This window comes from Malurus melanocephalus, unplaced genomic scaffold (genome assembly GCF_030028575.1).
Source record: "Malurus melanocephalus ecotype Western Australia unplaced genomic scaffold, MMel_1.1 scaffold_1218, whole genome shotgun sequence".
NCBI classification, from domain to species: domain Eukaryota; kingdom Metazoa; phylum Chordata; class Aves; order Passeriformes; family Maluridae; genus Malurus; species Malurus melanocephalus.
The window spans coordinates 47790-60553 of record NW_026624450.1 but is presented as its reverse complement, the minus strand read 5'-3'; the positions used below and the strand labels follow the sequence as shown (position 1 = coordinate 60553).

At 39.3% G+C, this 12764-nt stretch overlaps 1 protein-coding gene across 1 annotated transcript in view; it reads right to left on the bottom strand.

Moving 5' to 3' along the window:
- Window positions 1-5657: 5657 nt before the first annotated feature.
- The window catches only part of LOC130586596 (BMP/retinoic acid-inducible neural-specific protein 3-like), a gene marked incomplete at its 5' end in the record, with an annotated part of 54159 nt that continues 47052 nt past the window's right edge, over window positions 5658-12764 (bottom strand). Inside the window, one exon of the mRNA XM_057387454.1 lies at window positions 5658-5949. Within this exon, the coding sequence (XP_057243437.1) occupies window positions 5723-5949 (227 nt within the window). The remainder of the gene's footprint in view (window positions 5950-12764) is intronic.

Sequence of the window (12764 nt, the reverse complement as noted above, 5' to 3'; positions counted from 1 at the left end):
GGAAGATGCAATTTCTTTTCCACTGACTTATACATATATTTTCCACTGACAAATACACTTGCTGTATTTACATTACATTACTCCTTTTAATATTTTTGTTTATGTCTTTATTGAATCCCAGATTATGTTGATTAAATTTGGCCTTAAGTAATACTTTTTCATTATGAAGTGATTTAAAGTGCATACAGATAAGGTTCATACCTACAGCAATGTCCTGTACTCACTCAAAAGGGTGACATTAGTCAAGGAATCCACTTGAATAACACAGAAGGAATTAAACCAAGTTCTAAACAGGTACTTCTGAAGGATAAGATTAAAATTTCCTCTCTCTTCAGTGTCTTTCACTAGTGGCTGGATACTAAATCAAATCAGARGAAATCATTGCTGTCCTTATTGAAAATTATTTGGGAAAGGGAAGATTCTTCTCCACCAAGACAGTTTCTATTCTTCTCAAGCATAGATTCCAGTCCTCTCACTTTGGTTCCCTAATTTGGGTGAGTGCCAGCACACCCCCAGCTCTGATTCACATCAGGCRTTTCACTAACAGCAATTCAAGGGTAGCATCAGGTCTTCTGTTCCTGGTATTTTCAGCTTCTCAGCACAGTCATTGCATTTGAAATTAAACCTTACTGCTGTGTTCACCAAAACAGAAAGAAAACCCACTTTCCATCCCTGTAACGCAGTGACAAATGTGTAGCCACAACTTTGCTTGCTGCTTCACCTCTTCTCCTTGCCCTATGTGAGTTACAGTGGCCCTGTGCAGTATATTACTTATTCCCTTCACTTATTTTGTCTTTGACAAATGGAAAGGTTCAAATGGAAAGGTTCARCCTGAAGGTGATGTTAGAGATGGCTCACAGCTGTCACCCTTCAGTGAAGGTGTGAGTCACAAGGCTCAGCCTAAGCTGTGAGGAAACTTGCCCCCACCAAGTAAGTAGGACATCACTTTCTGAGCTCATTTGAGGAAGATGCTGCTGGAATCCASAGCCTGGACTAAAGGACTAGTTTAGACCTTTTCTCAGGGTAGATKCTCTCCACAACAAATCCCTTCCAAAAATTAACCATTGCTCCTCACAGCTGATGGCCCTAACCCAGAAATGCACATGATGAGCTCAGGGCACACACGTGTTTTACAGCTCAGCTTGATGCCTGCAAACCAAATATGCTGTGCTCCTCACACTGTTCAACAACCCTCCCATCTACATTTTACACTACCTGTTGATTCCTGCAAAGCAAAATGTATTGTGCCATGTCTCAACCACATTTCTGTGCAAAAACCTCAGCACCAGCTGGCCATCGAGCAGGGTAACAGTTGCTGCATGCAGTGGACTCTGCCCAAGAAAACCCAAGAATGCTCCAAGTGCAATTGATTCATGGGCACAACATTATTAAGGAATAAAATCTTCCAAGGAAGYCACRGAGTCCAAGACATGAAAGTTTCAGAGTGCATCACATAGAGATGTTTCTTCTTAAAGAYCATTTATGGCATTGGATGCAAGGGGAAAAAATYGAATTATCCATCASTTAACAGGCTTTGTTGTTAAGGCAAATGTGTCAATGCAATGAGAACATACTAGAATTAATCCCTTCAGCCTCTTGAAGCAGCAGAGCCTCAAACTCATGGAGGCAGAAGCTCACCTGGTAGTACTACTCCACAGAACATATTTCTTTTTCAGAGTCCATTGTTTTTAATTTTGTTTTTATCACTTGAAATGTGATGTCTTATCAGTCCATCCTTATGCACAACATGGGAGCAGATTRCCTACACAKCCATTTCTCTKCTCCTTTTTGACTTTGAATTTCAGTTGATTTTTTTGTTCTACTCAGACAACCAGTAAATGCCCCACTGATTACAGAGAGCATATTGATTAACTCAGGTGAATTTTAAAAGTTACACTCAGCAGTGCCATAATGGTGTACAATGGAAATCTAAGGGTGTTTGATGTATCTTGGCATGATTTGACTTTCAGGAAAAGGACCAGTCATCTGTTTCATGTTAATGAAAGCAATCTTAAAAGCTGGGCAGAACATCTGGAACTTGAAAAGATTTGCAGTGAACAGAATAAAACAAAAATAGTAATTCTGTGCCCACCCCCACTGTACACTAAAGTGCTGCAGTAAATTGTTCTGACCTTGGGTGCAAACTGACAGAAAACTACTTGTACTTTATTCTAACTGAGGAATATAAACTGTGTTCAAAAAGGAGACACAGAAATGTAGTTTTTTAAAGTTGCAAGTTAATTGAGTCTTTTTTTTTTTGCTGCGAACAATGTTATTATGAGAGGATTCAACGGTATTTTGGTTTCAGGATTAGAAAATTAAAATATTAATGCCATTTAGTCTTATGATTACTAAGTGGCTTGGTCGTCAGGAAACATGAAAGAAGTTGCAAGCAGTTCTGTGTAACTCATTAATTAAGGCCCATTTAGAGCAATCAGGCAACAATTTGTTTCATGTTCAGTAAAGAAATTTTGTGGCCAGAGAAAAGGGATGAGTACTTTCAGTAATTAATAATAACCTTGACCGTATGCAGGAGCTCCTTCAGGCGTGACCAAATGATTTCTGGCAGACTGCAGAGATAAATCCTTATAAAACCCCAGTCTCAGAGAAAGTTTTCATGAATTACATTAAACTTTGAGAACGTACCTCCCAGTTTCATGAAAGAGAAAAACCAACCCTCACTTTTGAGATATTCCTTTAAAAATCCTTCATACGTATCTCCTATTGGTTAGTGAAATTTGGTTAGGAGAGTTGGTTTTACTTACTGCCAACATCATGACCTTTATTAAAAGTTGAAGCGTTGCCTCTTTAATCTGTATCTGAAAATACATGTGCCCAAAAAATACCATTGAAAATAGTACTTATATCTTCATTAACTCAGTCTTATTTCTCTTTCCATAATAAAATTCACAGTAGCAGAGCCTRAACACCAACCTGAAGTTGTTTAGAAAGCCTTGGAAAAGAATGACATTTTGTTCCAATTCCCCCTTCTTGTTTGTTTGAAGGCTAGACTATCCATGGCACTAGGAATCCTAGACTGGCTTAGGCTGGAAGGGACCTTAAACATCATGAAGATATTTTTCCTGCTTTTATTTCTGTCTTCTCTTGAACATAAAAAAAAATTAGTACTGTTTTTTTTTTTTTCTCTTATTCCACTGAGTGTCGCTGGAATGTTTGATGTCACAGCCTGAGCAATGGCTCCYGTTTCTCCATGGCATTACTCAGGTTTTCATTCTACCCTGCCATTCACTTTCCTGTGAGCAGGTATCAAAAATTCAATGTCTTATCTGCATTAGGCATATTCTCATCATGAGGAATATCTGAAAACTATTCTGCCAATGATCTGTTTTCTTTCTTACTATCAATCTTTTCACTACTGATATTTCTTTATCCACTACTTTATCTTGATCTATCAGATATTTTTTTTAAACAGGTTTGGACATTAAGCCAGTTTCTTTTGACCTTTTCCCCTCACTTCTCAGYTTAAAGCTCTTCTTATCAGCCATAAAAGCCTGGATGTCAGAAGGYAATTTTCCCAGATAGTCAGATGGAATCCAACCTTTGAAAACTGTTTCTTTTAACAAACGTGTCCCACTGGCAACATATTCCCAAGCSTGCCTTTAACACTGATCTTTGAGTCATCTGTTGCTCATCAGTACATCATATACCCTATCTCCCTCTGAAGTGACAAGAAAAAAAATGTAGGGTAGTCACTAAAATGAGACATAATTAACTCAAAAGTATGCGATGGTATTTCTAAGTTGGAGATGCACTGCAAAATCAAACTGGTGTGAAAGCTTGGTGCAACTCCCTGTAAAACAGGCAGACTCATCTCTAGTAACATTTATTGTCATAGGTTGGAACGGATCTCAAGGATCATTTGGTCCAAACTTTCCTGGCAAAAGCATGGTTTGGAATAGATGGCCCAGCACCCTGTTGAGCTGCATCTTTAAAATGTTCAAAAATTCCCAATGGGGAATTYACTGCTTCCCTGGGGAGGTTATTCCAGTGACTGATCGTTTCCACTGTGAAACTTTTTCCTCTGCTGTCCACTCAGAATCTCCCCAGCAGTAACTGGTAGCCACTTCCCCTCACCTTTTCCATGTGACTCCTTGTAAAAAGGGAGTCTCCATCTTCTTTTTATCCCCCTTTAAATACTAGAACATGGAGATAAGGTCTCTCCTCAGCCTTCTTTTCTCACCACCAGACAAACCCAAGTCTCTCAGCCTTTCCTCATAGGGCAGTTTCCTGTTCTTGGATCATTTTGTGGTCCTTGTCTGAACCCTTCCCAGCCTCTCTACTTTTTGTCACCGTGCCACGTCTTTGTAATTAAAAAATAAATTGTAAATTTGCATGTTCTGCATTTAAAATATATGTATATATATAATGAGAGCTGTCTTTTGATCAATCCTTGCAACTGATCTTTGTTTTACAATATCTCACTTCATCTTTATCACTGCCATTATCTGTGGCAACCAAAGGTTATCCCAAAGCCACATGGAGGTTATTTCAGAAGACCTGATTATTTGRAATAATTTAAAATATATTAAATTTTGGTGGGGGAACAATAGTGAGGCTGGATTGTCTCTTGTGTTTTGAGAAGCTATGGGTTCCTGCAGAAGTCATTCACAGTGAATTATCTCTTTGCAGGATGCTCATTCATGTCATGCCCAAGACACACCCGAAAGGATACCAAGCTCTGCAGTGATTATRTGGCCTCTCTTAGCAGACTGTTTTCTAATCATAAAATGACCCCACAAGTGAAAAAGATTTTTGGTTTCAACTACCAGATCTCAGGGCAAAGCACAATATGTAGAAGAAAGGGGCATGAAAGCCACAAGCAGTGCCTCCTGAAATAAGGAGAAGGGCCACCGAAAGGCAAAGACAAATTGATGGAGCTTGAGCTTGCAACAGCAGARCCAAAAGCAGGGGAGTGTAAAGTATCCCTGGCAGTTCTGGAACACTGAACCTAAACTAGATTTCTTTAAAATCACTGGAGAAATGTGCTAAATGCTGGAGTCACTGGACTATCCCACAATGCTTGTGCTCAGAAGAACAATGTCCTTAAAAGCTCATTCATTCCACATTTACTGTAGTGTCATTGTGCTAATTTCAACAAAGCRATTTTCGACCAGCAATCAAGTATACCCACTTTATGCTAATGTAGATTTGATTAGCTGGCTTTCAGGATCTCTGTGTTTCTAGGAAAGACTGAAACTCTACTATTTTCTTTCCTCAGGCATCCTTTCCAATCTAATTCATATTTGACAAACAAGACAAGAAATCAATTGTGTGTAGTATATACTGTATAATGACCCACAAAGTTCCTAAAATAGTTGTGCTTGCTCCAGAGCAGTTATTCAGGACTCTGTACACAATTCTTTGGCACTGTTACACCTGGCCAAGTGCCACRGAAAACATGGCTCTGTAAAACAGAGGCGAACCAGATGGGATGAATCTKTGCTTGTGTCACTTCTAAGTTGCCTCATAACCAACACAGTCATAAACAAATCAGGATTTATTCTGGCCTTTCCCATTGTATTTAGGAAAAGAGGRACAGAGTGATATTGAAAGCTGGGGTTGTTTAGCTTCTGCAAATATAAGGAGTGCCCACACCCATGGCCTTAAGGAGATTTTAGGGTCAAGACAGCACTTTGGGTTTCTCAGGATCTCATGGACTTCCTTTCACAGCAGTTTGGATTTCTSAGGATTTGGGAGTCCCTTACCTCTGCCTTGGCATGCGGATGAGTGGCTGTTTGTGGCACCTCTTGCTGAGACCRAAGAGTTTGTGCACCGTCCTCTGGGCTTTGAGAAAGAGTTGSTTCATGCTGTTCTCCAGCTGCTCGTAGCGACGTTGGAAGTTAGAATCCATTGTCCACAAATGCATCACAGCAGATGTGTTCAGGAAATAATTCATAGGCAGCCTCTTCATAAATAATTTGAATTCATCTGGAAAAAAAAAAATTAATTGTTTTTAATTATGCAGCTATTGTTAGTCTTGCAGCAGAAATTAACTTCTAATTTGTTTTTTTTTTTCTTGAAGCAATTTTCATAAACTTTGTCTTTTGAAATTTTAAAATTGAGCATTTTAACTCTTTCAAAGTACAAAGGTGACTATAGTTTTTTGGCAATATCAGACTAAAGCCAGCACAATCCAATATTCATGTGATTTTTTAATTGACATTAAAGCAAATATGAACATTGTCCTTATTTCTCAACCTGGATAATATGAAGATTAAATAAGAATCAGTTTCTTACCTTCAAATCTGGGATCTGAAAGCAAATATGCATTTAATGATCAATGTTTATTGACTCATTTGAAGAACATCAGAAACTGTCTTAAAAGAAGTRTATTCCAATATTTAAGTAAATGTGATTTTACAGGCCATTTCTCTTATATATCTGTTATTTCACCTGAGACAAGCCATTAAATTTTTTGCAAGTATTTACCAGTAAAGTGGACCCTTTCAAGGCATTTTACAGCATGTCAAAATTTTATGACACTTCAGAAATGTTCCCATAAGTCCTTTTTGACTGTGAAGTAGTGGAAGTTTCTTCAGTCACAAGGTCACTGCTACTGTAAACCTGCCATGCTTTGAGACTTGTTCTGGTAGCTCAGTCCACACAAGATRCCTAGACAGAATCTTATTAACACAATTTTAAATAATCAGTGAGTCTGTTTCCATCAGTAGAATGATTTATAACTTCTAAATCCAAATAAACTTCCATTAAAAGGGCTCCAGTTAGTGGGGGAATATGTGAGAATGAGAGGCGCTTGAATGCACATGTTTATCATTTTTCTGTCTTGTTTCCATATATCAGTAGGTTCTCCTGCCTGCCCTCCTGCCTGCTGCTATCCTCCCACCCTTCACAATCCATATTTTTCTTTCMGTTTGTTCCTGCAACAACGTCACTTATCCCACAGTTTGGCTTTCACCCTGCCAGATGCTCCTTTTGGGTAGTCTACACTTCAGCAGACTATGTGAAAGCAAAGATCCCACTGCCTGAAGTAGCCTCCTTCTTCAAACAAAAATAATCATAATATTTAACWGTCGTGTAATTTTAGGTTGCTCGTGGGAGAGGGTTGATTGGGGAAAACGTCTGCTCATATCAAAGAATACTCCATTACAATCTTTGTTCATAAGTCTTTTCGAGTTTTAGCTTTAGTTTAGGGTTTTAACAGCATTTTTACAAAAAGCAGGCAAAGTTTTTTTTCTTTTTGATGGTTGGGGAAAACAGATCCTTTGTAAATAAGCTRTAGCAGCCCTTGACCATATCTTGAGGCACACAGGACAGTGATGGAATATAACACTTTGGCAGAGTATTTTCTGTGATGGGTGAAGACTCATAAGAAGGCAAAAGGCATTGAAAGGTCTTCTGGAAGGTAAAAATTGAAAGACAAGGGGCAAAGATGATGATTTTATGTTTAACAAAGTGTTTTTARTAATTTATCTGGGAATGTGTTGTGCATTTTGCCCTCATGCCTTCCTCTTTGGATAGGAGTTGTTCTCCACTGGAGGACAGCACTGTTGTGTTGAAGGAATAAGGAAAGGAACTGTATCATATCAACTATTTGGAGCCTTTTATCCTTTGCTTTTTCCTTTCCTTAATTTTATCTGAGTTGATTTTTATCCACTGTCCAGCAAGAGTGTCCCTTCCTGGGTGTGCAGCTGACAATTTGAATCAATGAGAATATTTAATAAATTCTGCATTACCAGATGGGCATCTCTGTGTATCTTACTGTAGTTTCAGTTTCTCTTTCCCAAGTGATMATTATTCCTTCCTTAGAATTATAGAATAGTTTAGRTTGGAAGGRACATTTGTAAGTCCAACCCCCACTRCAATGAACAGAGACACCTTCCACTAATTTAGRTTGCTCAGASCCYCATCTAACCTTACCAATCTCTGATTCCTTGTTGGAAATTGTACAACTTTCTTTTTAGTTTTAAGCAACTTTGGTTGTGGCTTTGTTCACCTTTGCCAAGGGGGTGGTGAGCCAGGCTCTGTTGTTGGTTTAGTCTGGCATTTTAAAATTTACATGTTGGGAATCTAGAAGGTATGGAGGAGATAAACAGATATTACCCCCTGGCAAAGCTGGAGACACCCTGTCTGAGAGAAGAATGCCAAGGGAACCACAGAACTTGACCAAAGGAGCATTAAAGACAAAGGAATTGATATCCAATAGAAGATCAAACACGGACTAGTGAAAACAGTTTTGTAACGTAGAACCAAAGAACGAGAAATTCTTTGTTTTCTACAAATGTATGTGAAATGTGAAATATATGCGAAAAGTCTTGTAAGGGACTTGTAGCTGGAATGATTTCCAGTGCACGTCCTGGCCAGAATAAAGGAGCTCATGGCAGCTCATGGACAGTGCCAGAGGTCCATTGCCTCTCCAGTTCAGTGACATCCTCCCAGTGCCCTTCCCAGGCCTCAGTCCCTTCCAGCTCTGCACAGAAGGTATGGCAGAGGGTTATGTCTGCCTTGCCTAAAGGAACCTCAGTCTCATTAGCTTGGTAAAGCTGTCCRAGCATCAAGATTTGAAAATTTAAAATATGGTAGTTTAAAAAAATATATAATTAATAGGAAATAAGGTTAACTGAGCTGATAGAAAGTATGCTTTTTGCAATATGCAGCTTGTAAAAATCAGCAAGTTCTACTGACTTTAGAGGAGTGAGGGTGTACATATATATGTATATAAAAATATATACTGTGGCACCTTGGGAGGATTAGATCCCAAAGCCCCATTCCTGCAAAGCCCCATTCCTGACTACCTGCTTCATTCCAGAGGTCTCTTTGCCCTTCTGTTCCTCTGAGACACTGGTATATCCACAGAAAATGAGCTTCATGAAGCCAAAGCAAAGACAGCTCCCTCAGGAGAAAATAGACTCGGTGATGCCTTTTCAGCCCTCATATTGCTGTAATCACTTATTTAAGAAACGTTGTCACTTTGCTGTCCTCTGCACGGATGGCACTAATCTCTACAGCTAACAACTGCTCAATGCAGTGTTTAGCAGTGATAAGGAGGGTTTRCACTCCTCAACTTGCAATGCAACAGCATTTCCAATAAGAAAATATTTCTTTTTCTCCCTGTAACAAACATCATCTGTGACTACCCCTGTGCCCTGTCTGATCCTGCTAATGAGCTCTATAATGCAGGTAAAGGAGAGACAGAGATAAAACGAGCATGGTTACACAGTGCCTGCTGCATAAAAAAAAAAAAAAAAAAAAAAAAAAAAAAAAAAAAAAAAAAAAAAAAAAAAAAAAAAAAAAAAAAAAAAAAAAAGAGAGAAAGAGAAGATAATGTGCCCATATCTTAAACAGACACATTTCATGATCTGTGAAACTACAACAAGAACTCCTAACACTGAGAGATGATTAAACTATTACACTCTAATCAACACACGGTGCCAGCCATTCCTGAGGATTAACAGCCAGTATTACAGCCCCGGGGGAAATAGAAATTGATACTTTTAAACACAAAATCGGAAAACATCCTGAGCTGGGAGGGACCCACAAGGRTCATCGAGTCCAACMCCTGGCCCTGCACAGGACAACCCCAAAAATCAGACCAGGATTCTTGATACCACATAAAATCTGATTTCAACACTTTCACATGGCTAGTACACGCAATACCTTTTTATATATTCTTAACTAATTGGAAATAAGGTAAAAAAGGTAAAATATTCCATGCAGTGGTGGGTCAAGCAAGTTCATTTTCTGGCTGGTTGTGTCTCTTTTCRCTTCCACCTTTCTCCCAAGTAAATCTTCCTTGTGTCAACAGTGCCTGGAGATTGAAATGGCATCCCATATTTCAATGGGAAAGAATAAATGAGAAATATCATAATRGGAGCAAACATTACTGCTGAAATCAGATGAATATCAGACGTTTTTAGGCTGTGAGAAATCCCCAGAGCTGCAGAGATGTAATGTGGATTCTCGGTGTTATTTGGTGTCAGAGCAGGACTCAGTGCTGAGTGCAGTGATTAACAATCTGCAGAMTGAGCTGGCAAAGGCCAGAAAAATGCAGGAAGCCTCATCCAAGGACTTGACAGCATTCTCTAAAAGAGAAAAAGGTGCCTGCTCTGTGTTGGAAGAGAACAGGAGTCCTGATTTCTTTGYTGTGAATATTTTGATTATCCATGGTATTTTGCCAATCGATCTGTACAAGACTGTCCCACCTACAGGACCACAGCACAATTCTGTCTTTGTTCCAGCTGAGGCTGAGTGGCTTGTGGAAATTCTCCAGGCTGCTAAAAAAACCTTGGGTCAGCTTYTTTCCTAAGATCCCTTGTGGAGGATCTTTGGAAGCACCTTGGAAGTCAGTGGGTTTGTACCTGCTTGGAGATTCACAACACCATGTTATGGTGCTACAGGCTGACATCTGACAGCAATGTAATGCTGGAAATACGAAAATACCAAATAATATCACTGAACTTTCTTGTCCTGTTTTATTTAGAGTAAACAGAGCAAGTCCATGACTGAGCTTTCAAACTGTCATTCTCTTTTTTTTACATTTTTTACATTCCTACTATTTTTATTTTTTTTTCCATTTTCCCATCAGTGTAACAGAGTTTATCTCCAGACTAAGAGTGTGGGAGCAATTTCCTCCTCACAGCCCAGACACTGCACAGCCTGAGCCTCTGCAGTCAGGGTAGCAGGAGCAGGGGCATGAAACAACAGCTCCTTTAAGCCATAGCTTGTGTCTAGGGACATCCCAGTAATGTGCTTATGGAAGACCAAAACTCCTCAGTAAATAGGAAAATTCAAATTTKACATGGATTTCTATCAAAGGAGAAAGAGTACTATCTTTTTTTCCTGCTAGTTCTTATTATGGCTGAAATTTATGACAATGTACATATGAAAATAATGTGGTGAAAATCTRCATACAGTTTTGGAGAACATAAAACACAGTTTGAAAATAGTCTGCATTTGGTGATATGCTAAGAAAAAAATAGTTTCATAATAAAGTAACCCACAAGAAATTTCAGCCACCTTCTCTCAGTCTCCAGAAATGACAGTTTCTGGGGAGATGACATTCCATCAAGCTTTATTCTGTTGTTTAATTTAATGTCATATTCTGATGAGCCATTTTATCTAAAATGAAATAATTTAATATTATGGAACAAAACCTTTGGCATTGCAAATTACAGCATAGTGTTTCAGTAAATATATAACCCTGTCTAATTGTGGATTATATCAGCTACCCAAAATCAATTTTAATTTTTTTAACAATATTCAAACCTTGAAAAAACAATTATGTTTTCTGAGCARAAGCAGCCTGATAATAACTGAAAAAGTTTAAGAATGTTTTGTTGACTGAAACATATTATTCACAATTATACATAGCCTTGTATTTTCTAATTTTAATCAGGATTTGGACTTCAGTGTTTTTTTTCATTAGACAAAGTTCAGTCAAAGTATGTCTATAGGAGAAAACCCCTTTTTACATCATGTTATCATATCAAAATCTACCATTATGCAGCAATTGTAATGGGCTGTTTTGTCATTTCTCTAAATGATGCTTTAAGGAAGCATTTTTCTCCCTTAAAATTCTAAACATCTGTCATTCCTCTTTTTTAATCAAGTTCTTTTACTTGTTCTAAAGGTATTAAAGTTCTGCCATCACAGTCTAGAAGTGAGTAATACCTCATGCAAAAACAGTCCTGCTTTGACTCTAACAAAATGTTACAGTGGGATTAAGGCCAAGTGACAAAAATCGAGTGGTCTGTAACAAGTGAGGGTGTGATGCTGTCTGAACAGGCAATGATATCATCTGATGTACTGCTCCAAGTGAGAGTGCTTCAGACARCTTCAAAATTAGCTGGAGTGAATTCTTGTTCTCCACTGCATTTCCTCTTTCCTCACTCTCCTAATGAGAATTGCAAATGATCACTGCTCTGTTCAAAGCACTGCTACTTCAGGGAGCCAGCTCGCTTCTTAAACCACAGTGATGGGATCAGATGCTAAGTCAGACTTGATATTTCCTTGGGCACTCTGTAGTCCAAGGAGAGATGATCTCGTGCTCCAAGCAGGTCAACTCAGACATCAGATCATCTTGCTCAGGGCTTGGTCCAGTCAGCATTTGGAAACTGCTGCAATCAAGACTCAACTGCCCTCGTGGAGCATAAATTTCTCCATATCCACAGGGTGAATCTCTCTCGTTTCACTTTATGTCTGCAGTTTCTCAGCTCACAGAGCCTGTCTCTCTCTTTCCCTCCCTGCAGACAAGGTGCTGCTCTGAGTTCCCTGCAGTCTCCACACCCAGGGCTGACCAACCCCTTCTTCTGTGGCCTCTCCTCCMRGGSMRSYTYYYCMRSCCCCACCTCTCCAAGGACATCCCTGACCACACTGCGGGTTGTTGATGTCTTTCCTGTGCTGTGGAGCTCCAAACTGGATGCAGCATCTAAATGTGGTCTAAAAAGTACTGAGGTGAATCCCCTCCTTGATCTCCCGGTCCCAGACCTCCTTTGTAGCACCCACAGTGTGGCCACTGCGCTCTCTGCTCCAGGAACCTTCCTGCAGAGCTGCTTCTGGMCAATGCTGGGGCTTTGCCTGCCCAGAGCAGGATTTTGCTTTTTTCCTCGTTGAACTTCACCAAGTTCCTCTTATCCTGGTCTACCAGCCTGTCCAAGTCCCGCTGTGTGCCAGCCTGACCTTAAAGATTCCTGTTTCACTCCCTCAAACTGGCAACATCTGAAAACTTGATGAGAGTGCATTTCATTACTTTCTACAAGTCATTGTTAAAGAAAGCAAAGAGAAAA